This window comes from Pygocentrus nattereri, chromosome 2 (assembly GCF_015220715.1).
Source record: "Pygocentrus nattereri isolate fPygNat1 chromosome 2, fPygNat1.pri, whole genome shotgun sequence".
NCBI lineage: Eukaryota > Metazoa > Chordata > Actinopteri > Characiformes > Serrasalmidae > Pygocentrus > Pygocentrus nattereri.
The window spans coordinates 15,362,758-15,390,119 of record NC_051212.1 but is presented as its reverse complement, the minus strand read 5'-3'; the positions used below and the strand labels follow the sequence as shown (position 1 = coordinate 15,390,119).

The following is a 27,362-nucleotide window of genomic DNA, read 5'->3' as shown; positions in this document are numbered from 1 at the left end:
TACTATGATACACTACTATATAGTGACGTGAACACAGAGTTCACATATAATACATGGAGGATCCTTTAAAAATTAAACACTATATATTTCACATTAAACTTTATTAAGAAAGAAGTAAATAACAAGTGAACAAATAACATGTTACACAAACATGAAATACACAATAAAACATCAACTAATCAGTGTTTATCAAACTGACTGTCAGATCACATCACCTCTCCACAGGTATCTTACACTGTAAAGTGTAAATCAGCTCTTTCTCTGTTCACCTTACACAGCAGCTTGTTTATGATGGAGCTCAGACACAGACAGACCTGACAGCAGAATCTCTAACAGCAGCTCTGCAGAGGAAATAAGCAGATTAATTAGTTTATTACTTTTACATCAAATTAGAGTTGAAGGTGAGCCAAAGTCAAAAGATCAACAGTCAATGTGAATTATACACACACACACACACACACACACACACACACACACACACACACACACACACACACACAAAGGACGGCTTCAATTAAACGGTCTATTTATTGACTAAATATCAAATGAAGATTGACAGTTCATTCCATTATAAAGTTGGGTTACACTACTGATTCATCTAATATTCATTTAACATATGATTACTGGGAACTATTTTAAAAGGACAATGTGAAGACCGACTGGTAGCTCAGGTTTCCTGACGTGAACAAATTCAGAGAAACACTTTGCGGTCATTAAACCAAAATCTTACTCTAAAATCTTAAACTAAACCTTAAATTTGACTGAAATACAGCCAGAAAAACAGCTGTATCCTGGAGACGTGCGTTTTAAGCAGTATGTGCATTTAACGCTTTAACATTAGTGATACATATGTCTGTATTTCTTTTGAAATGATGAGTTAACAGAACGTCTAAAGACGTTTCACATTCAAAAACCACAATCTAATACATCTGATACACTGAGGGAGGCAGTCATGGGCTGGAGGTTAGCGAGCCGGCCCTGTGACCGGAAGGTTGGTGGTTCAATCCCCAGAACCGACAGTACATGATTGAGGTGACCTTGAGCAAGGCACCCAACCCTCAACTGCCCCCAGGCGCCGTGGATAGGGCTGCCCACTGCTCCGAGCAAGTGTGCTCACTGCCCCTTAGTGTTTGTGTGCTCATTAGTGTGTATGTGGTGGTTCATTTCACGGATGGGTTAAATGCGGGGAAATTTCCCCATTGTGGGGCTAATAAGGGTAACTTATCTGCTTCAACTGATCAGCCTCTTTCACATTTACAAAAGAAGGGTTTTGTGGCAAAACCATGTCTGCATTTTTAATGATATAAGTTGTTGAGAGTGAGCTTTACAACCAGGAAATATTAGTTCTCTACTTTTAATAGAAAATAAGAATATTTTTCCATTAAAATTATTTTTAAATAAACTATAATTTAAATCAAAACTCTCAAATTGCTACAAATGAATAAACAGTGTTTTGTAATGAAACCTATCCATTTATTATTATTATTATTATTGTTATTATTATTATTATTATGACTACTAATTCTGATTTGTCAACTGGATCATTATTCAGTCATTTTTCCAAACTCACGTGCAACTTCTGACTGAATATTTCAGTCTCCAAGTTTCTAAATTATTCGTCCTGTTTTTACAGCGAGACCAAAAGCTACAGTGACAATACAGCCAGCTGATCCTGTGTTCACCGGAGAGACAGTCACTCTCACGTGTGATATAGGAAGTGGAGATGACTGGTATTATGAGTGGTTTAAGGATAGTAAATCTCTCGGTGAAGCTCAACAGAGGAAGGAATACACCATTTCTAAAGTTGCTGCGTCTCATGGAGGAGTTTATACCTGTAAAGGAAGACAGTCAACAGAGCCGCGTTACTCAGAGACCAGTAATGCTGTTACACTGACTGTATCAGGTGAGTAACGTCTCAGTCACAAAGTCTTTCTGCTGTTATTACTTTGAAATAATAAAGTGGTTTTAATACAGATAAATAATAAAAAGGTAATAAGGGTGAAAATATTGTTTAAAACTTGATATGTAGCTCTGTCATTCAGTTTACACTGATTTTGAGGTTTAATAAAACGAATAATAAATATGAAACGTAATTAAAAATAAAGCCTGAAAAATAACAGACGAAAGCCAATAATTAAGATTTTTTAAATTGTCTTTACAGTCTGTCAAGTTTTTGTGGCCCTCACCAAGCGGGAGCACTTGGTGACAAACAGAAACCACTGTCTCTGTAACAAGATTAAAAAATACAATTTATTATTTCTAATCTCATTTTACAAATACTATTTAAAATTTGCACAACAGCGACTTAAAAAGTTGGCTAAAGTCAACGAGCATGAGATAACGCCGTTACCCTGAGGCAGGCAGCCGTTCCCCAAAAAAGGAAAATGCAGGCGCGATTAACTCCAGCGTCTCATGAAGAGAGCACTGCCCTCGGCCTCATGGTGCACTGCCACCCCACATTAAACCCAATGAGCACAATCAAAAACCAAAAATTTAAATAAATCAATAATTAAATCAAAACAAACAGCAAGGAAAGAAAATCTCAACCTAATATCAAAAGCAGATTAACACCCAACAGAAACCACAAGGAGGGGTGGGATTCGTCTCCCAGGGTGACCTGAAACCACTAAGACCCTTAACCACCCAAGACCACACCACCCAACCATCAGGGACCTCCACCCTTACAGCCTTACTGCGTAGTTTAGGCACCAGGCTGAATAAAAGCTCCTCAGAGCAAACACTACGGCAGATGTCCAGTCCCAAAACAGTATAAGAGAAAGCACCAAAATAGTATTAAAACAGGAGAAAACAGGAAAACAGTGGCTATTATCCCCCCACAGGCACCAGCACCCTGCAGAGCACAGACAGGCACACGACTATTCAAACCAGCCTGTTTTTAAAGCCAACATCCCCTTAAACTGGACCAGCTCGACCTGGACAATGACGGTGTTAGTCCACTTAACACTGAGCTCTTCAGCTCCTGCTAGACCCCTGAATCCTGCTAGACCCCTGAATCCGGCTAGACCCCTGAATGCGGCTCCAGCTGTAAAACCCATGTCCGGGTGTTTAAGGCTGGTTTAGGCAAGTCTGGGTGGAGGTGAGAGTTGGAGCTCCTACCTCCTGAACCTCCCGACCTGCTCTATGATCACGGACGCCGCTTGGGCCGCTCTGGAAATCGTCCTCACGCACGCCCTGCTGGCTACAGCTAGTAACCTGCATATATGTACAGAAAGATGTAGAAAGCACAGTAACTTGTTTTCAGGCTGTTAAAAATTATATATCCGAGTATTTCAATACTACATGATCAAAGCATAAACTTTCAACAACGAGAGGTTTTTACATTTTATATGTTCAAATGTTTGAGTAACACTTTTTCTGTTATATCCATAAAAATTCACTGACAAACCAGTATATTCAGTACTCCTACCTTCCGTTGTTACCTGCAGACAGGTACTTACACTCACTCACTTACAGCAAATGAGAACACTTAACTCCGGAGTATCAGACATGGCATTTTAACATTTTTATACAGTTTTTAAATAATTTTAAACATTTTAAAACAAGGTCACTTTATGAAATGAAATAAAAAGTTAGCCACCAATTTACAAGGGGCTACACAGGATTATGCATTTTCATTCTTTTATCATGGTACTCTGTTGTGTTTGTTGATGGAAATTACAGTTTATGTCAAAATGAATTGAAAATATTAGGAATTTTAAGACGAGTTTATGTTTAATTTGGCTTCACAAAATATTTGATGGGTTGTGAGACAAACACTGCCTCTGCACGAGGACCCTGACCTGAAAAGGTTTGGCTTTAAAAGAATGCAGTTACTGTGGAGATAAAATGGGATTGGTTAAAAAACAACACAGTAAAAAGTAAATAATACACATTGTTTTATATTATATGTCATTATTAGTAATAAATATTATTAGTATTATTAGTTTCTTTCTTCTGTTCTCTCAGCTTTACCCACAGCTACACTGACTGAGCCCAGATGGAGTCCTGTGTTCACTGGAGAGTCAGTGACTCTGAAGTGTGAGATACAGTCTCACAGAAACTGGAGATATCAGTGGAATAAAGGCAGCAGTAGAACTGCAGTCAGTCAGCCTCAGACAAACACCTTCACCATCACATCAGCAGCAGATCAGGATCAGGGTCAGTACTGGTGTAGAGGAGAGAGAGATGACAGACCCTCATCATCACAACCCAGCAACACTGTTACTCTCAGAGTGAAAGGTAAGCTCTATATTATCATCACTGCAAAGTTTGAGTTTATTAACATCAGTTAATTTGGGTAAAATTAAATTATTGGTAACACAGAAAATATAATACGGTATATTAATGTTGTCTTTGGGAAAATAAATACAGAAGCTCTGGAGGGTAACATGAATAAATAATTGAGTCTGAGTTCCACTTTATTTATTTTCTCTGTCTGTATAACAAACAAAAAAACAGCAGAATGTTTTTCTAAGATCATTTTCACCCTTAAAAAACTAAAAACTCTATTAGCTAACACTTAGCATGCTATGCTATCTTTGGCCAGCAGGGGAGCCACGTTTTTTCCTCTTTCTCTTTTGAGGACTAAGTGAAAGAAATCACTGTGAGCTACAACTGTGGCTACAATCAGCACTATAGACCAGCTTTGATCAGCAGGGCGTGGCTGTTTTTCCCCTCACCTTTCAGAGACCTGGTGAAAACTATTTCCCTTGATTCCTGATGGGTAAGGGAAAAAACAGCTGCTGCTGCTGGTTAAACGTGTTAGCCAGTTCTTTATCATACCTTACCTGTCTAGTGCACCTCAGAAGTAGAAAAAACTGTGAATGAAACTTCAGCAACTCTCTTTTTTGTCGTCTTCCCCTTCAGGGCTGTCTGTATTTTTATATGTAAGGTGTGTTTAGTGGCTTCTGTCAGAGGTTTGGACATTTTTCTGTTCTTAAAGCTTTCTGTGTGTTACTTTAGCATGGGGTTTCAATCTTTAACTGAACTCTGGCAAAAGTGGATTTGTGACAACAAACTGATTTGTTTGGTAGATAAATTGAGTGTTTAGGGTGGGAGTTTAGTCTGAACTGTGTGCTTCATCTCCAACTGCAGAAAAACCTAAACCTGAACTCACATCAAGCCATAAAGGAGCTGAAAAATGTTCATGCTTTATAGTTTATATAGACAAAGAAAACATCATCACAATGATTTGGTCTGAGGATTTCTTTCTCTCCACAGAGAGACCAAAAGCTGTGGTGTCCATACAGCCTGATTGGGTGTTCAGTGGAGAGACTGTCACTCTCAGATGTGACATACAGGGAGGAGGAGACACTCAGTGGAGCTACAGCTGGACTATGAATGATCACACAACATACAACCTGGCACAGTTAACATTCAGCTCTGTTACAGCGTCTCACAGAGGAAAATACACCTGTAGAGGAACAGAGAGAGGAACATCACGCTACTCACACACCAGTGATGCTGTTACACTGACTGTATCAGGTGAGTGAGATCATCTCTTCAGTGTTCATTAATCTCAGTATCACAGCAACACAGATGAGACCAGATGTTTGAGTTTGTGTTTTTATTAATGAAACTGACTCTAAATTCTCTGAATCTGCACTGCTGCTCTCTTCTTTCTGTAGATCTACCCAAAGCTACACTGACTGTAGATCCAGTAAAATTATTCAGAATGAATTAATGAACAGTATCTGGTGTTTGGTCACAAATATAAAAACACAAATAAATGAATGAGTAAAAGGACCAATCTGGATTATAATATTTTCCTTTTTCCTAACTCCTCCCCTTCTTTTCCCTTTTTCTCTTCCCCCTCCCACACACCCTTCCACTCCCTCTCTACCCTCCCTCCATTAAGTTTTCCCTTTCACCTTAGTCTTTCCCCTAGCGCCACCTGCCTAATAACCCCAATCCCCAAAGTAAATTTTACATTAATAAACAAACAGCCCAATTTTCCCAATACATTAATATGACAGTATATGATTAGAGAATTGTGATACAGAGGAGAAAAAATAAAAATAAATAAATACATACAAAAAAATGACATAATAAAAAATAAAATTAAATAAAAAGAGGCGGGGTCAGTCATCTGGCATGGTCTGAAGAGAGTTGAAATAAGAAAGAAAGAGGTTCCACTTCGAGTAAAACGCAGCAGTATTGCCTCTCAGAGTGAATCTCATCCTATCAGGTCTAAGAAAGTGCAGGACATCGCAAAGCCACCTTGAAATTAAGGGGGTTTTGGAGATTTCCATAACAACAAAATGCGGCGCCTCACTAATAAGGATGTAAAAGCCAAAATGTCCAATTTTCCGCTGGTGAGCAGGAGTACATCTGTAGAAAGGCCAAATATCCACGCCTAGAACTTTTGACATAGTTTTAAAGTAAGCAAGCCAAAACTTGCGTAAAGTGGGACAGAAAAAATACACATGGCTCAGATTTCACGGTGAGGTATGACATTTATCACATTGGTCGTTGGTGGTGTTCAGATAAAATTTAGAAAGCTGAGATTTAGATCGGTGAACTCTGTGCAACACTTTAAACTGAATCAATTGTAATCTTGCACAAGGTACACTTTCCCGCACCTTGGCGATAGACTTATCCCACCATTGTTCGGTTAGGGCAACGCCCAGCTCGTATTCCCAAGATCTTTTAATTTTATTCATGGAAGAGGTCCAGATGAACAAGCTTTGAATAGATGTTGGATATACAACATTTCTGAAAGGGCTCTAAAGACAGAAAGTTATCCAAGGGATATCCAACAGGTAGGTGGATGTAATCCAAAAAAAGAGAAGACACAGTGTCTAATCTGCAAGTATCTAAACAAGTGGGAAGGAGGCAGGTTGAATTCTGCTGATAACTGAGCAAAGCTACAAAAAAGACCATCTTTATAAAGATCATGAAGGGATTTAATACCTCTGTTGTGCCAGGTAATAAAATCTGTGTCATTCAGGGCGGGTGGGAATAAATGGTTTTCCAATATAGGCAAAGATGATGAAGGTGGCATAAGTTTAAAGTGGCGCCTAAATTGAACCCAAATCAGAAGGGTAGAGAGGACTATGGGGTTGGAGGTAAGATCTGTAAGCCTGAGAGGGAAGGAGGAAGGTAGAAGTGCAGATACTGAAGATAAAGAAAGGGAGGGAATTTCAATTTTAACCCACAACAAATTTGGGGAATGAAGCAAACACGAGACTTTTTGAATATGAGCTGCCCAGTAACAGAGTAGCAGAGTAACAGAGCCCCCATCAAATTTAAATCTCTGCAACAAGGATTTCCTCACTTTGGGAATCTTTCCATCCCACATAAAAGAAATGATGAGCTTATTTCATATTTAATTTTAAAAGATAAAAAGTGTGAAAATATTGTTTAAAACTTGATATGTAGCTCTGCCATTCAGTTCACATTGATGTTGAGTATTAAAATATCTGATATTAAATATGAAACTTCATTAAAAATAAAGCCTGTCTTGCTGTGTATCAGAGTTTAGCACTCAGCCTGAAGCCCAGAGGACAATAAATCAATAAAAACATGGCTGACTTATGCTAATGTTTATTTTACTCCTAATAACCAACAGAATGAACCACTATCAAAAGCCTATTCTAAATAAAAAGCTATTTTACCTGGAGTATCTTCAGTCTGTCTTCAGCTGTTTCCATCATACAGACACACTTTATAACTGCACATGTATTTGAGACCTGCTGGAGTCCTACCAGCTCCCTCTTGTGAGGCCTGATAACCACCAGTGAGTGTGAATTAGATACAAACCAGTTCCTTGGTATTGCATATTTGTACAGAAAGATGCAGAAAGCACAGTAACTTGTTTTCAGGCTGTTAAACGTTATATATCCAAGTATTTCAATACTTCATGATCAACGCATAAACTTTCAACAACAAGAGGTTTTTACATTTTATATGTTCAAATGTTTGTGGCCCTCAAAATAAAGTGGTGAAATATTGCTTCTTTATCACTGTTAACGATGAAATAACAGACGAAAGCCATTCATTAAGATTTTTTAAATTGTCTTTACAGTCTGTCAAGTTTTTGTGGCCCTCACCAAGTGGGAGCACTTGGTGACTTAAACAGAAACCACTGTCTCTGTACCAAGACTAAAAAATACAATTTATTATTTCTAATCTCAATTTACAAATACTATTTAAAATTTACACAACAGCGAATTTAAAAGTTGGCTAAAGTCAACGAGCATGAGATAACGCTGTTACCCTGAGGCAGGCAGCTGTTCCCCAAAAAAGGAAAATGCAGGCACGATTAACTCCAGCGTCTCATGAAGAGAGCACTGCCCTCGGCCTCATGGTGCACTGCCACCCCACATTAAACCCAATAAGCACAATCAAAAACCAAAAATTTAAATAAATGAATAATTAAATCAAAACAAACAGCAAGGAAAGAAAATCTCAACCTTAAATCAAAAGCAGATTTACACCCAAACGAAACCACAAGGAGGGGTGGGATTCGTCTCCCAGGGTGACCTGAAACCACTAAGACCCTTAACCACCCAGGACCACACCACCCAACCATCAGGGACCTCCACCCTTACAGCCTTACTGCGTAGTTTAGGCACCAGGCTGAATAAAAGCTCCTCGGAGCAAACACTACAGCAGATGTCCAGTCCCAAAACAGTATAAGAGAAAGCAGCACCAAAATAGTATTAAAACAGGAGAACACAGGAAAACAGTGGCTATTATCCCCCCACAGGCACCAGCACCCTGCAGAGCACAGACAGGCACACGACTATTCAAACCAGCCTGTTTTTAAAGCCAACATCCCCTTAAACTGGACCAGCTCGACCTGGACAATCACGGTGTTAGTCCACTTAAGACTGAGCTCCTCAGCTCCTGCTAGACCCCTGAACCCTGCTAGACCCCTGCTAGACCCCTGAATCCTGCTAGACCCCTGAATCCTGCTAGACTCCTGCTAGACCCCTGAATCCTGCTAGACCCCTGAATGCTGCTAGACCCCTGCATCCTGCTAGACCCCTGAATCCTGCTAGACCCCTGCTAGACCCCTGCTAGACCCCTGAATCCTGCTAGACCCCTGCTAGACCCCTGAATCCTGCTAGACCCCTGAATCCTGCTAGACCCCTGCTAGACCCCTGAATCCTGCTAGACCCCTGAATCCTGCTAGACCCCTGCTAGACCCCTGAATCCTGCTAGACCCCTGCTAGACCCCTGAATCCTGCTAGACCCCTGCTAGACCCCTGAATCCTGCTAGACCCCTGCTAGACCCCTGAATCCCGCTAGACCCCTGAACCCTGCTAGACCCCTGAACCCTGCTAGACCCCTGAATCCTGCTAGACCCCTGCTAGACCCCTGAACCCTGCTACACACCTGCTAGACCCCTGAATCCTGCTAGACCCCTGAATGCTGCTAGAGCCCTGAATCCTGCTAGACCCCTGCTAGACCCCTGAATGCGGCTAGACCCCTGCTAGACCCCTGAATGCGGCTCCAGCTGTAAAACCCACGTCCGGGTGTTTAAGGCTGGTTTAGGCGAGTCTGGGTGGAGGTGAGAGTTGGAGCTCCTACCTGCTCGTTAGGGGCTTCACGGGCGGAGCTTCACTGCTGAACCTCCCGACCTGCTCTATGATCACGGACGCCGCTTGGGCCGCTCTGGAAATCGTCCTCACGCACGTGATTTGCAGCGTCCACGACCCGCGTCACGACTTTCTTCCATCTTAACTCGGCAGCCCCGACGCGGACTGCTGACTACGACCGGCAGAAGACCAGACGAGACTAAACGATACTGTGGCGAACTATCGCGGGACTGAGACACACCTGGAGCACGAAGATGACCGCCTCCAGGGGCTGCTTTCAAATTAAAAGTCCCCATCTCACCCTTAACCCTGCTGGCTACAGCTAGTAACCTGCATATATGTACAGAAAGATGCAGAAAGCACAGCAACTTGTTTTCAGGCTGTTAAAAGTTATATATCCGAGTATTTCAATACTACATGATCAAAGCATAAACTTTCAACAACGAGAGGTTTTTACATTTTATATGTTCAAATGTTTGAGTAACACATTTTCTGTTATGTCCATAAAAATTCACTGACAAACCAGTATATTCAGTACTCCTACCTTCTGTTGTTACCTGCAGACAGGTACTTACACTCAGTGGCCATTTTATCAGAAACACTTACCATATAGGTAAACATTAAAGGAGCGTATAAATTGGACAGAGACTGATGGGCTACAGTCGGTCAGTGTAGACCTACAAAGTGCACCTTTAATTATTAATTAAGATACACTTATTAGTCCCTGTGGTATATACGAGCGAGCACTCTGTGCTCGATTATGTGAGCCTGTCATTATCACCACGTGGGTGATTGATTGCTACTCACTGCGTGTGTGTGTTGTTGTTGAGTGCCCGAGTAAAAGAAGTCGTACTGCATCCTTGCTTCCATGTATCACTGTTAGAAGTAACCCACAGTATTAATATTATATAGTTAGCACAAGACTACAACATGGTGTCAGAAGACGGAGGTACGGAGTAATACGAGGACAGTACCGTGAAAACTTTTCAACAGTACCGTGAAAACTTTTCAACAGTACCGTGAAAACAATTTTCGAAGCTTATCCACAGCAAACACAGTGTGCGCTGCAATTCAACGGCGCAAAATGGAGCAATTCAAGCCACCGTCGCTGCTGATACTCACAGGTAGCTTAGCTGAAAACTGCCGTAGATGGGAACAGGGGTTCCGGCTGTACATGGACGCTTCAGGTGCGTTGGATAAAGAGGAGAAGGTTAAAAGAGCCATTCTACTTCACACTGTCGGCGAAGAAGCGTTAGAGGTGTATAACACGCTCACCGTCACCCCAACCGGAGAAAACAGCACAGTACTGATGGAGGACGTTATGAAGGCATTCAGGGACGACTCCAGTCCACAAAAGCACGTTGTCTTCGAACGATATCAGTTCTGGTCGCACACGATGTCAGCAGGAATATCGGTGGACAGATTTATCACAGAACTACACCAGAAAAGTAAAAACTGCGGTTTTCAGGAAATGAAGATGATATGATTAGAGATAAGCTAGTATTCAGCATAAATGATACTCGGTTGAAAGAGAGGCTGCTAAGAGACACTGATTTAACGCTACGCAAAGCCATAGAGATAGGTAGATCTTCAGAGCTTGAAAAAACACAGCTTAAAACAATGTTATCAATACCTGTCAAACATGATACATCTGTGGATACGTTGAAAAAAGCAACTGTACAAAAACGGACAGGATGGAACAAAAGCAAAATGAACAGCAAAAAGCAAGCGACAAATGGATGCCATAAGTGTGGAAACAAACATGAGCCCAGACGATGCCCAGCTTATGGTGTAACGTCACAAATGTGGAAAAAACAACCACTTCGCAAAGGTATGTAGAGCAGACACTGAGAAAGGCAGTTCCAGAAAAGCAAAAACTGTGAATAACAGAGAGTGAAGTTCAAGCTTGACACAGGAGCTGCAACCAAACAACCAAATGCATAGCTATGCTTGACTTCCATGTAACCAGCCATGCAGACAAACCGATTCTGGGTGGAAATGCGTGTGAGGAGCTGCAGCTGCTGAAGAGGATTGAAGTGCTCACAGCCAAGTTGCCACAGACAGGACCACTTCCAGCTACCAAAGAGGAGCTACTACGGAGATATGCAGAGGTCTTCACCTGGAGCCTTGCGACCTGAATCAAGCAGTCAAACGTCAGCACTACTCAATTCCTACTCCTGAAGATGTTCGCAGCAAATTAGTGGGAAAGTCCATCTTCTCCATCCTAGATGAAAAGGATGTATATTGGCAGATTAAGTTGGATGAACCGTCATCAAAGCTCTGCACTTTCAACACGCTGTGGGTCGCTTTGGTTTCCTCAGACTCCCGTTCGGGATCAAATCTTCCAGCGAAGTATTTCAACAAAAGAATTGTGAGACCTTCGGTGACATTCCAGGTGTACATGTCATCGCTGATGACAGGATTATTGCAGCATCATCGGAACAGGAGCATGATGTGATCCTGCATAAGGTGATGGAGAGAGCGAAAATAGCAAATGTGAAGTTTAACAAAGACAAAATTCAGTTCAAAGTCGACACAGTAAAATACTTGGGACATGTCATCACAGCAGCAGGTCAGCGAGCAGATGATGCCAAGATCAAAGCAATCGTTGACATGCCAACCCCTGATGATAAATAGTCTCCCATGTCTGTTAGGAATGACAAAGTTCTTGGCACAAAACATTCCAAATGAAGCTTCACTCACAGTTCCTCTCAGACAGTTGTTGAAAAAGGACACGGTATGGCAGTGGTGTCCTCACCACAGTGCAGCACTGAAAACTTTAAAGGAACCCCTCACACAAACCCCAGTGCTCAGGTACTTTGATCACAAGATACCACTTACACTACAGGCGGATTCTTCAAAAGATTGGGAGCTTGTCTGCTGCAGGAAGGCCGCCCAGTGTGCTATGCCTCGCGTGCGCTCACTGACACTGAAAAGAGGTACGCACAGATAGAAAAAGAGTTGCTTGCCATAGTATTTGCTGCCAAGAAATTTCACCAGTATGTCTACAGCAGACCAGTGACTGTGCAATCCGATCACAAGCCTCTAGAAGTCATAATGCGCAAGCCGCTGAGCAAAGCACCAGCACGTCTGCAAACAGTGATGCTACAATTGCAAAGGTATGACCTGCATGTAACATACACTCCTGGCAAGGACGTGCACATTGCCGACACTCTATCACGTGCCAGAGTGGGCAGAGGCAGTGAACATATAGATGAAAACCCATGCGAGGAGAAAGTTGTATATGCCTTACAGGCCACAGAAGCTCTGAGTGAAGAAATGCTCAGTGGATTGAAGGAGGCAACCGCCACTGATGGCGTATTACAAGTCATATGTAAAAACCACATGAAAGGCTGGCCCACAAAGAAGCGCAGTCTTGACCACAGTGTCACTACACTGTTACTGGCCAATGCGAGATGACATCAGCATCCAAAATGACATTGTCATGATAGGAGAGAAAATTGTCATTCCCCAGAGCTTCAGGAATGTGATATTAGAGAAATTGCATTTTGCACACCAAGGAGTGCAGCGTATAAAAGCGAAGGCAAGAAAAATCCTTTACTGGCCTGGCATGGCACGAGACATAGAGACCATGATTGAGAAATGTGCACAATGCCAGCAGCTACAACCCAAACATCAGCGAGAACTTCTCATTCCTCATCAGGTTCCAGAACTGCCATGGATGAAAGTCGGAGCAGACATCTTCGTGCTGAACGGTCAGTCGTATCTTCTGCTAGTTGATTATCTGACCAAATATCCAGAAGTGCTCAGTCTGCCTGATACAACTGCTTATACAGTAATTCAGAAAATGAAATCTGTTTTTGCAAGGCATGGGATCCCCAAAGAGCTGGTGAGCGATCACGTCCCATTTGTGAGTTACGAAATGAAATCATTTGCAGCTTCATGGGAGATCAAGCTCACACACTCCAGCCCAGGTTTTCCCTCGTCAAACGGAATGGCCGAGCGATCCATCAAGACAGTGAAACATGCGCTAACGAAAGCCATGCAGACCGGCACAGACCCACATCTTGTACTGTTGTCACTGAGAAACACACCGGTGACGGGACTAAACATGTCACCTGCACAAATGTTGATGGGACGTGTCCTGCGGAGCAAACGTCCTTGTTCCAGGGCTGTGCTGAAACAGTCCACACCGCAGCATGTCCATGACAGAATACAGGATCTACAGCGCCGTCAAAAACAACACTATGACCAGCATGCAAAGCCACTTCCTGTGCTGAGCTCAGGTGACACTGTGCACATGCAGACACGTCGAGGTTGGGAGCCTGCGGTTGTTATACAACAGAGAGATGAACCACGTTCCTACACCGTGCAGACTCCAGCAGGTATGATGTTCAGGAGGAATAGACATAATCTGAGGAGGATACATCCAAGTCTTTCCAGAACACAGACCCTGATGAACACATTGACTCAGAGGTAACACCTCAGACACCCAGATCAGACCAACCACCAGACGAGACGCCACACATTCCAACACGTGAGAACAGAGACAATGAGCCTACTTGCTACACCAGATCTGGTAGGGCAGTCAGACGCCCTACCAGGTACAGGGACTAGTCCAGTGGACGACATAACAGGTCATTTAGTTTGTTCTTGTTGTTTAAAAAAAAAAAAAGGAAGTGTGAATGTTAAAATTTACAGAAGAAGAGAAGATTTGTTTAAGTTGAAGTTATTTACATTTGTTTAAAGTCTAAACACAAAGGTGAACAGAACACAATGCAAAGTTTGACAAGAAAAGTGTTTGATACTGATTTACTGAAAAGTCAATTGTTTACTGAAAATATGATTTATAGTGCTCTGGAATCTACATCTTGAAATAAGAGTGAGTTTGAGTTAATACACTTTAGTTAATGTATTAAGTTCAGATGGCGATAGTCGTGGACCATGTCTCAGTCTTGGAAAAGAGGGATGTGGTGTATACGAGCGAGCACTCTGTGCTCGATTATGTAAGCCTGTCATTATCACCACGTGGGTGATTGATTGCTACTCACTGCATGTGTGTGTGTTGTTGAGTACCCGAGTAAAAGAAGTCGTACTGCATCCTTGCTTCTGTGAATCACTGTTAGAAGTAACCCACAGTATTAATATTATATAGTTAGCACGAGACTACAACATGGTGTCAGAAGACGGAGGTACGGAGTAATACGAGGACAGTACCAGCAACCTTCTGGTCACGAGGCTGGTTCCCTAACCTCCAGCCCATGACTGCCCCCGAATGTATTAGCTGTTATGTAGGTGTTACTGATAAAATGTCCAGTGAGTGGCCACTCAGTTTACACAGCAGGCCTAACTAATTACTGTAGTCTACTATGATCACTATTAACACAGTAGATGTGTTTTGAAATATTTCTAAAGCATTTCATTTTTACTGCAAGCAGAATATAAACCAGCTGTGATGGTGTTTCAGAGCCGTGTCTACAGTGGAGACTCTGTCACTCAGAGCTGTGGATCAGGCAGAGTAAACCAAACACAGCTGATACGTTTCAGCTTCTTTGTGCAGAAAGACAGACGTCAGCCGTTAATTTACAGAATAATTCTGCTGTAAACTGTAGAGAACTGCTGCACATTTACAGCAGAAACACTGCAGTGATCTACTGTCCTCCTTAAAGCAGTAGACTGCAGTAAAGAGTGATGCAGTAATTAGCTGTGATTTGCTGATTATATTGTGAGAGGCTGCCTGTCTCTGAACATTGTGGTGATAGAGGACAGAGCTTCCCATCATTTCTTGCAGTTTTTGTGACTGTGATTTTTGTCTTAACATGTAATTCTTACTGTAAATATACGTCTGAATGCAGTTTACATGTTTGGGTATTCTAGTCATGGTGGTGTTTTGTGTTTCAGTAACTGGACCAGCCTGTAAAGTTATAATACAGTATGGACGCCATAAATAAACAGAAGTTATTGTTATTTCACACTAAACCGTTTTATCATGAAGAGTCAGTGCAGCTCCTGCTTTGAACTCCCGGCCACTATAAAGATGTAGAACTCTGCTCTGCTGAGCTGCTGTGTTATTCTAGTGTAAAACAAGCTTTAGTCTGATAAATCATCAGAGCTCAGAGCTCAGAGCGGGTGGGCTACTATGCTAGCTGACAACATGGATCAGAACAGATTTAGATGAGAACATGTTTGCAGAACAAATTAGTGAGTCATTATTTTATTATTTCTCTGTTCCACAGTTTCACTGAGTAACAATACAGGATTATGCATTTTCATTCGTTTATCATGGTACTCTGTTGTATTTGTTGATGGAAATAATAGTTTGTGTCAAAATGAATTGAAAATATTAGGAATTTTAAGATGAGTTTATGTTTAATTTCGCTTCACAAAATATTTGATGGGTTGTGAGACAAACACTGCCTCTGCATGAGGACCCTGACCTGAAAAGGTTTGGCTTTAAAAGAATGCAGTTACTGAGGAGATAAAATGAACAAACAAAAAACAAACAAAAAATAAATAAGTAAATAAAAATAATAAAAAAAAAAAAAACCACAAAGGCTTGTCCAGCATTTGCCAAAAACTATTTAGATGAGCCCCAAGACTTTTGGGATCACATTCTGTGGGCTGATTAGTCAAAGGTGGAACTTTTGGAAAACATGAGTCCTGTTACATCTGGCGTAAAGCTACCAGCACATTCCACCATTAGAGAATCACACCAATACCAGCACTCAAACATGGTGGTGGTAGTGTGTGTGACCTAAAGCTCTAGCGCAGTGGGGTTATGCAGCAGGACAATAATCTGAAGCACATCAGCAAATCCACCTCTGAATGGCTCAAAGAGACATAAACTTAAGGTTTTGGAGCGGCCGAGTCAAAGTGCTGACTTGAATCCCATTGAGATGCTGTGACAAGATGTTAAACGGGCAGTTCATGTTCGAAAATCACACAGTGCAGCCGAATTAAAGCAGTTCTGCTGTTTTAAGAGTGGGTCAAAATTCCTCCACTTCGATGTAAAAGACGCATCACAAGTCATCACAAACGTTTGATTGTAGTCGTTATTGCCAAAGTTGACACAACCAGATATTAGGTTTTGGGGGCAAATACTTTTTCACAGTAGTTTGGTTGATAGGTTAGGCAGGTCACATGGTATTGGTATTGAATAAATCTTTATCTTCAATAAAGGAGGGATCATTTAAAAGCTGCATTTTGTGTTTACTTGTGTTGTCTTTGTTTTAGAATGTAAAAATAGAAGTAGAAGAAATCGGGTGAGGGGCAAATACTTTTTCACAGCACTGTAGAAATCATCTTTATCTGAATTATTTGTTCTGAGGATTTCTTTCTCTCCACAGAGAGACCAAAACCTGCGGTGTCCATACAGCCTGATGATCAGGTGTTCAGAGGAGAGGCTGTCACTCTCAGATGTGACATACAGGGAGGAGGAGTCTCTAACTGGCAGTACAGCTGGTTTAAAGCTGGTTCATCCACTGCTGTCAGTTATAAACAGCAGTACAGTATCAGCTCTGTTACAGCGTCTGACGGAGGAACATACACCTGTAGAGGAGCAGTGAGAGGAACATCACGCTACTCACACACCAGTGAAGCCGTTACACTGACTGTATCAGGTGAGTGTGAAAAAGTTTTCAGCTCACTTAATACTTAACTAATGAATCAGAGCTTAATAAAACATCTTCATTACATTGAATGATTATTAATACTTAACTAATGAATCAGAGCTTAATAAAACATCTTCATTACATTGAATGATTATTAATACTTAACTAATGAATCAGAGCTCAATAAAACGTCTTCATTACACTGAATGATTATTAATACTTAACTAATGAATCAGAGCTTAATAAAACGTCTTCATTACATTGAATGATTATTAATACTTAACTAATGAATCAGAGCTTAATAAAACATCTTCATTATATTGAATGATTATTAATACTTAACTAATGAATCAGAGCTTAATAAAACGTCTTCATTACATTGAATGATTATTAATACTTAACTAATGAATCAGAGCTTAATAAAACGTCTTCATTACATTGAATGATTATTAATACTTCACTAATGAATCAGAGCTTAATAAAACGTCTTCATTACATTGAATGATTATTAATACTTAACTAATGAATCAGAGCTTAATAAAACGTCTTCATTACATTGAATGATTATTAATACTTAACTAATGAATCAGAGCTTAATAAAACGTCTTCATTACATTGAATGATTATTAATACTTAACTAATGAATCAGAGCTCAATAAAACGTCTTCATTACATTAAATGATTATTAATACTTAACTAATGAATCAGAGCTCAATAAAACGTCTTCATTACATTGAATGATTATTAATACTTGACTAATGAATCAGAGCTTAATAAAACGTCTTCATTACATTGAATGATTATTTATACTTAACTAATGAATCAGAGCTTAATAAAACGTCTTCATTACATTGAATGATTATTAATACTTAACTAATGAATCAGAGCTTAATAAAACGTCTTCATTACATTGAATGATTATTAATACTTAACTAATGAATCAGAGCTTAATAAAACGTCTTCATTACATTGAATGATTATTAATACTTAACTAATGAATCAGAGCTTAATAAAACGTCTTCATTACATTGAATGATTATTAATACTTAACTAATGAATCAGAGCCTAATAAAACGTCTTCATTACATTGAATGATTATTAATACTTAACTAATGAATCAGAGCTTAAAACGTCTTCATTACATTGAATGATTATTAATACTTAACTAATGAATCAGAGCTTAATAAAACATCTTCATTACATTGAATGATTATTAATACTTAACTAATGAATCAGAGCTTAATAAAACGTCTTCATTACATTGAATGATTATTAATACTTGACTAATGAATCAGAGCTTAATAAAACGTCTTCATTACATTGAATGATTATTAATACTTAACTAATGAATCAGAGCTTAATAAAACGTCTTCATTACATTGAATGATTATTAATACTTAACTAATGAATCAGAGCTTAATAAAACGTCTTCATTACATTGAATGATTATTAATACTTAACTAATGAATCAGAGCTTAATAAAACGTCTTCATTACATTGAATGATTATTAATACTTAACTAATGAATCAGAGCTTAATAAAACGTCTTCATTACATTGAATGATTATTAATACTTAACTAATGAATCAGAGCTTAATAAAACGTCTTCATTACATTGAATGATTATTAATACTTAACTAATGAATCAGAGCTTAATAAACGTCTTCATTACATTGAATGATTATTAATACTTGATTAATGAATCAGAGCTTAATAAAACGTCTTCATTACATTGAATGATTATTTATACTTAACTAATGAATCAGAGCTTAATAAAACGTCTTCATTACATTGAATGATTATTAATACTTAACTAATGAATCAGAGCTTAATAAAACGTCTTCATTACATTGAATGATTATTAATACTTAACTAATGAATCAGAGCTTAATAAAACGTCTTCATTACATTGAATGATTATTAATACTTAACTAATGAATCAGAGCTTAAAACGTCTTCATTACATTGAATGATTATTAATACTTAACTAATGAATCAGAGCTTAATAAAACGTCTTCATTACATTGAATGATTATTAATACTTAACTAATGAATCAGAGCTTAATAAAACGTCTTCATTACATTGAATGATTATTAATACTTGACTAATGAATCAGAGCTTAATAAAACGTCTTCATTACATTGAATGATTATTAATACTTAACTAATGAATCAGAGCTTAATAAAACGTCTTCATTACATTGAATGATTATTAATACTTAACTAATGAATCAGAGCTTAATAAAACGTCTTCATTACATTGAATGATTATTAATACTTAATGAATCAGAGCTTAATAAAACGTCTTCATTACATTGAATGATTATTAATACTTAACTAATGAATCAGAGCTTAATAAAACGTCTTCATTACATTGAATGATTATTAATACTTAACTAATGAATCAGAGCTTAATAAACGTCTTCATTACATTGAATGATTATTAATACTTGATTAATGAATCAGAGCTTAATAAAACGTCTTCATTACATTGAATGATTATTAATACTTAATGAATCAGAGCTTAATAAAACGTCTTCATTACATTGAATGATTATTAATACTTAATGAATCAGAGCTTAATAAAACTTCATTACATTGAATGATTATTAATACTTAACTAATGAATCAGAGCTTAATAAACGTCTTCATTACATTGAATGATTATTAATACTTAACTAATGAATCAGAGCTTAATAAAACGTCTTCATTACATTGAATGATTATTAATACTTAACTAATGAATCAGAGCTTAATAAAACGTCTTCATTACATTGAATGATTATTAATACTTAACTAATGAATCAGAGCTTAATAAAACGTCTTCATTACATTGAATGATTATTAATACTTAACTGATGAATCAGAGCTTAATAAAACGTCTTCATTACATTGAATGATTATTAATACTTAACTAATGAATCAGAGCTTAAAACGTCTTCATTACATTGAATGATTATTAATACTTAACTAATGAATCAGAGCTTAATAAAACGTCTTCATTACATTGAATGATTATTAATACTTAACTAATGAATCAGAGCTTAATAAACGTCTTCATTACATTGAATGATTATTAATACTTAACTAATGAATCAGAGCTTAATAAAACGTCTTCATTACATTGAATGATTATTAATACTTAACTAATGAATCAGAGCTTAATAAAACGTCTTCATTACATTGAATGATTATTAATACTTAATGAATCAGAGCTTAATAAACGTCTTCATTACATTGAATGATTATTAATACTTAATGAATCAGAGCTTAATAAAACTTCATTACATTGAATGATTATTAATACTTAACTAATGAATCAGAGCTTAATAAAACGTCTTCATTACATTGAATGATTATTAATACTTGACTAATGAATCAGAGCTTAATAAAACGTCTTCATTACATTGAATGATTATTAATACTTAATGAAGCAGAGCTTAATAAAACGTCTTCATTACATTGAATGATTATTAATACTTAACTAATGAATCAGAGCTTAATAAAACGTCTTCATTACATTGAATGATTATTAATACTTAACTAATGAATCAGAGCTTAATAAAACGTCTTCATTACATTGAATGATTATTAATACTTAACTAATGAATCAGAGCTTAATAAACGTCTTCATTACATTGAATGATTATTAATACTTAACTAATGAATCAGAGCTTAATAAAACGTCTTCATTACATTGAATGATTATTAATACTTAATGAATCAGAGCTTAATAAACGTCTTCATTACATTGAATGATTATTAATACTTAATGAATCAGAGCTTAATAAAACTTCATTACATTGAATGATTATTAATACTTAACTAATGAATCAGAGCTTAATAAAACGTCTTCATTACATTGAATGATTATTAATACTTAATGAATCAGAGCTTAATAAACGTCTTCATTACATTGAATGATTATTAATACTTGATTAATGAATCAGAGCTTAATAAAACGTCTTCATTACATTGAATGATTATTAATACTTAATGAATCAGAGCTTAATAAAACGTCTTCATTACATTGAATGATTATTAATACTTAATGAATCAGAGCTTAATAAAACTTCATTACATTGAATGATTATTAATACTTAACTAATGAATCAGAGCTTAATAAAACGTCTTCATTACATTGAATGATTATTAATACTTAACTAATGAATCAGAGCTTAATAAACGTCTTCATTACATTGAATGATTATTAATACTTAACTAATGAATCAGAGCTTAATAAAACGTCTTCATTACATTGAATGATTATTAATACTTAACTAATGAATCAGAGCTTAATAAAACGTCTTCATTACATTGAATGATTATTAATACTTAACTAATGAATCAGAGCTTAATAAAACGTCTTCATTACATTGAATGATTATTAATACTTAACTAATGAATCAGAGCTTAAAACGTCTTCATTACATTGAATGATTATTAATACTTAACTAATGAATCAGAGCTTAATAAAACGTCTTCATTACATTGAATGATTATTAATACTTAACTAATGAATCAGAGCTTAATAAACGTCTTCATTACATTGAATGATTATTAATACTTAACTAATGAATCAGAGCTTAATAAAACGTCTTCATTACATTGAATGATTATTAATACTTAATGAATCAGAGCTTAATAAACGTCTTCATTACATTGAATGATTATTAATACTTAATGAATCAGAGCTTAATAAAACTTCATTACATTGAATGATTATTAATACTTAACTAATGAATCAGAGCTTAATAAAACGTCTTCATTACATTGAATGATTATTAATACTTGACTAATGAATCAGAGCTTAATAAAACGTCTTCATTACATTGCATGATTATTAATACTTAATGAATCAGAGCTTAATAAAACGTCTTCATTACATTGAATGATTATTAATACTTAATGAATCAGAGCTTAATAAAACGTCTTCATTACATTGAATGATTATTAATACTTAACTAATGAATCAGAGCTTAATAAAACGTCTTCATTACATTGAATGATTATTAATACTTAACTAATGAATCAGAGCTTAATAAAACGTCTTCATTACATTGAATGATTATTAATACTTAACTAATGAATCAGAGCTTAATAAACGTCTTCATTACATTGAATGATTATTAATACTTAACTAATGAATCAGAGCTTAATAAAACGTCTTCATTACATTGAATGATTATTAATACTTAATGAATCAGAGCTTAATAAACGTCTTCATTACATTGAATGATTATTAATACTTAATGAATCAGAGCTTAATAAAACTTCATTACATTGAATGATTATTAATACTTAACTAATGAATCAGAGCTTAATAAAACGTCTTCATTACATTGAATGATTATTAATACTTAATGAATCAGAGCTTAATAAAACTTCATTACATTGAATGATTATTAATACTTAACTAATGAATCAGAGCTTAATAAAACGTCTTCATTACATTGAATGATTATTAATACTTGACTAATGAATCAGAGCTTAATAAAACGTCTTCATTACATTGCATGATTATTAATACTTAATGAATCAGAGCTTAATAAAACGTCTTCATTACATTGAATGATTATTAATACTTAATGAATCAGAGCTTAATAAACGTCTTCATTACATTGAATGATTATTAATACTTAACTAATGAATCAGAGCTTAATAAAACGTCTTCATTACATTGAATGATTATTAATACTTAACTAATGAATCAGAGCTTAATAAAACGTCTTCATTACATTGAATGATTATTAATACTTAACTAATCAATCAGAGCTTAATAAACGTCTTCATTACATTGAATGATTATTAATACTTAACTAATGAATCAGAGCTTAATAAAACGTCTTCATTACATTGAATGATTATTAATACTTAACTAATGAATCAGAGCTTAATAAAACGTCTTCATTACATTGAATGATTATTAATACTTGACTAATGAATCAGAGCTTAATAAAACGTCTTCATTACATTGAATGATTATTAATACTTAACTAATCAATCAGAGCTTAATAAACGTCTTCATTACATTAAATGATTATTAATACTTAACTAATGAATCAGAGCTTAATAAAACTTAATTACATTGAATGATTATTAATACTTCACTAATGAATCAGAGCTTAATAAAACGTCTTCATTACATTGAATGATTATTAATACTTAACTAATGAATCAGAGCTTAATAAAACGTCTTCATTACATTGAATGATTATTAATACTTAACTAATGAATCAGAGCTTAATAAAACTTAATTACATTGAATGATTATTAATACTTCACTAATGAATCAGAGCTTAATAAAACTTCTTCGTTACATTGAATGATTATTAATACTTAACTAATGAATCAGAGCTTAATAAATGTCTTCATTACATTGAATGATTATTAATACTTAACTAATGAATCAGAGCTTAATAAAACTTCTTCATTACATTGAATGATTATTAATACTTAACTGATGAATCAGAGCTTAATAAACGTTTTCATCACATTGAATGATTATTAATACTTAACTAATGAATCAGAGCTTAATAAAACGTCTTCATTACATTGAATGATTGTTAATACTTAACTAATGAATCAAAGCTTAATAAAACTTCTTCATTACATTGAATGATTATTAATACTTAACTGATGAATCAGAGCTTAATAAAACGTCTTCATTACATTGAATGATTATTAATACTTAACTGATGAATCAGAGCTTAATAAAACGTCTTCATTACATTGAATGATTATTAATACTTAACTAATGAATCAGAGCTTAATAAAACGTCTTCATTACATTGAATGATTATTAATACTTAACTAATGAATCAGAGCTTAATAAAACGTCTTCATTACATTGAATGATTATTAATACTTAACTAATGAATCAGAGCTTAATAAAACGTCTTCATTACATTGAATGATTATTAATACTTAACTAATGAATCAGAGCTTAATAAACGTCTTCATTACATTGAATGATTATTAATACTTAACTAATGAATCAGAGCTTAATAAAACGTCTTCACTACATTGAATGATTATTAATACTTAACTAATGAATCAGAGCTTAATAAACGTCTTCATTACATTGAATGATTATTAATACTTAACTAATGAATCAGAGCTTAATAAAACGTCTTCATTACCTTGAATGATTATTAATACTTAACTAATGAATCAGAGCTTAATAAACGTCTTCATTACATTGAATGATTATTAATACTTAACTAATGAATCAGAGCTTAATAAAACGTCTTCATTACATTGAATGATTATTAATACTTAACTAATGAATCAGAGCTTAATAAACGTCTTCATTACATTGAATGATTATTAATACTTAACTAATGAATCAGAGCTTAATAAAACTTAATTACATTGAATGATTATTAATACTTAACTAATGAATCAGAGCTTAATAAAACGTCTTCATTACATTGAATGATTATTAATACTTAACTAATGAATCAGAGCTTAATAAAACGTCTTCATTACATTGAATGATTATTAATACTTAACTAATGAATCAGAGCTTAATAAAACGTCTTCATTACATTGAATGATTATTAATACTTAACTAATGAATCAGAGCTTAATAAACGTCTTCATTACATTGAATGATTATTAATACTTAACTAATGAATCAGAGCTTAATAAAACTTAATTACATTGAATGATTATTAATACTTAACTAATGAATCAGAGCTAAATAAAACTTCTTCATTACATTGAATGATTATTAATACTTAACTGATGAATCAGAGCTTAATAAAACGTCTTCATTACATTGAATGATTATTAATACTTAACTGATGAATCAGAGCTTAATAAAACGTCTTCATTACATTGAATGATTATTAATACTTAACTAATGAATCAGAGCTTAATAAAACGTCTTCATTACATTGAATGATTATTAATACTTAACTAATGAATCAGAGCTTAATAAACGTCTTCATTACATTGAATGATTATTAATACTTAACTAATGAATCAGAGCTTAATAAACGTCTTCATTACATTGAATGATTATTAATACTTAACTAATGAATCAGAGCTTAATAAAACGTCTTCACTACATTGAATGATTATTAATACTTAACTAATGAATCAGAGCTTAATAAAACGTCTTCATTACCTTGAATGATTATTAATACTTAACTAATGAATCAGAGCTTAATAAACGTCTTCATTACATTGAATGATTATTAATACTTAACTAATGAATCAGAGCTTAATAAAACGTCTTCATTACATTGAATGATTATTAATACTTAACTAATGAATCAGAGCTTAATAAAACTTAATTACATTGAATGATTATTAATACTTAACTAATGAATCAGAGCTTAATAAAACGTCTTCATTACATTGAATGATTATTAATACTTAACTAATGAATCAGAGCTTAATAAACGTCTTCATTACATTGAATGATTATTAATACTTAACTAATGAATCAGAGCTTAATAAAACGTCTTCATTACATTGAATGATTATTAATACTTAACTAATGAATCAGAGCTTAATAAAACGTCTTCATTACATTGAATGATTATTAATACTTAACTAATGAATCAGAGCTTAATAAAACGTCTTCATTACATTGAATGATTATTAATACTTAACTAATGAATCAGAGCTTAATAAACGTCTTCATTACATTGAATGATTATTAATACTTAACTAATGAATCAGAGCTTAATAAAACGTCTTCATTACATTGAATGATTATTAATACTTAACTAATGAATCAGAGCTTAATAAAACGTCTTCATTACATTGAATGATTATTAATACTTAACTAATGAATCAGAGCTTAATAAAACGTCTTCATTACATTGAATGATTATTAATACTTAACTAATGAATCAGAGCTTAATAAAACGTCTTCATTACATTGAATGATTATTAATGCTTAACTAATGAATCAGAGCTTAATAAAACGTCTTCATTACATTGAATGATTATTAATGCTTAACTAATGAATCAGAGCTTAATAAAACGTCTTCATTACATTGAATGATTATTAATGCTTAACTAATGAATCAGAGCTTAATAAAACGTCTTCATTACATTGAATGATTATTAATGCTTAACTAATGAATCAGAGCTTAATAAAACGTCTTCATTACATTGAATGATTATTAATGCTTAACTAATGAATCAGAGCTTAATAAAACGTCTTCATTACATTGAATGATTATTAATGCTTAACTAATGAATCAGAGCTTAATAAAACGTCTTCATTACATTGAATGATTATTAATACTTAACTAATGAATCAGAGCTTAATAAAACGTCTTCATTAGATTGAATGATTATTTAGAAGTTTAAAAACAATATTAAGCTTCTTTCAGAACTGGTCTATAACTTTATACAGACTTCAGCTCACTGTAGTGAAAATACCCCGTTCACTTCACCAGAGCAGCTACGGCAAATTTAGAAACACAAACTCTGCTCTAAGACAGGCTCACACTGAGTCTTTGATCCACTCAGATTATTATGAAGTTCAGAAAGTTTTTCTTTTGTAACTTCTACAGTTCTGAAATCAGGGTTCGCTGATTCCCTACTTCCTGCATCCTTGCAGTGTTTTCTGTGCTCTCTTTTCTGTAAATCATTATGATTGAAATTTTATTCATTATAACAGCGTCATGTTCAGCCTCTGACTGTAAATTATGCTCTGAGACTCTGTTCTTTCTTCTGTTCTCTCAGCTCCTGTTTTTAGAATAAGGCTATTTTTACAGCAAAGGGTATTTTAGTGGTTAATCATTATTTAACATTTCATTATGTTCCTAAAGCCTTGACTGTGTAACTGTTTTACAGCTGACCATCCTCAGCAAACCTCGTATCTCCATTTCTGTTGACTTTCATTTTTTAAGATAATTTGAAAAAACGTTTTGGCCTTTATGTTGTCTGTAAATTTAATGAAAGATGGGCCAAAATAAACGGCCTAAAATGACTTGGAAAGAAGTCTGGTTCCATTGACTTACATTGAAAGTATTGTATGTTTGTTCCTTCTCCTCTAAAGTTTCCATTTTGGAGATACAATGTTTTGTTCCGACAGCAGTGATATGCACATGTTCCTATTCAGATAATATTTCAGACTGTTTGTTTAACCTTAGTGAAGCAGAGCTGCAGCCTGGGAAAGCCATTGCTCAACAGATGGTGGAGAGGGGCTGGCCCACCGAGTTAGGATACATTTTTTTGCCAGAAATGAAAGCATTAGAAACAAAAATTTGCTATCAGT

At 35.5% G+C, this 27,362-nt stretch overlaps 1 protein-coding gene and 1 long non-coding RNA gene across 4 annotated transcripts in view; one reads left to right on the top strand and one right to left on the bottom strand.

Annotated features, from left to right (window-relative positions):
* The window catches only part of LOC108416654 (carcinoembryonic antigen-related cell adhesion molecule 5-like), a 79,966-nt gene that overhangs the window by 22,612 nt on the left and 29,992 nt on the right, over positions 1-27,362 (top strand). For 2 of the 3 annotated variants that reach the window (XM_037547420.1, XM_037547427.1), the window contains exons 3-4: positions 1,634-1,903; positions 16,853-17,125. In XM_037547420.1, coding sequence (XP_037403317.1) covers positions 1,634-1,903; positions 16,853-17,125 — 543 coding nt within the window. The remainder of the gene's footprint in view (positions 1-1,633; positions 1,904-16,852; positions 17,126-27,362) is intronic. The other variant, XM_037547424.1, reaches the window with a different exon arrangement.
* Positions 87-9,827, bottom strand: LOC119266037. Its single transcript, XR_005131823.1, has 2 exons — positions 9,538-9,827; positions 87-341 (listed from the first exon to the last, which is right to left on the bottom strand). It is a non-coding gene; the product is annotated as an uncharacterized LOC119266037 (long non-coding RNA).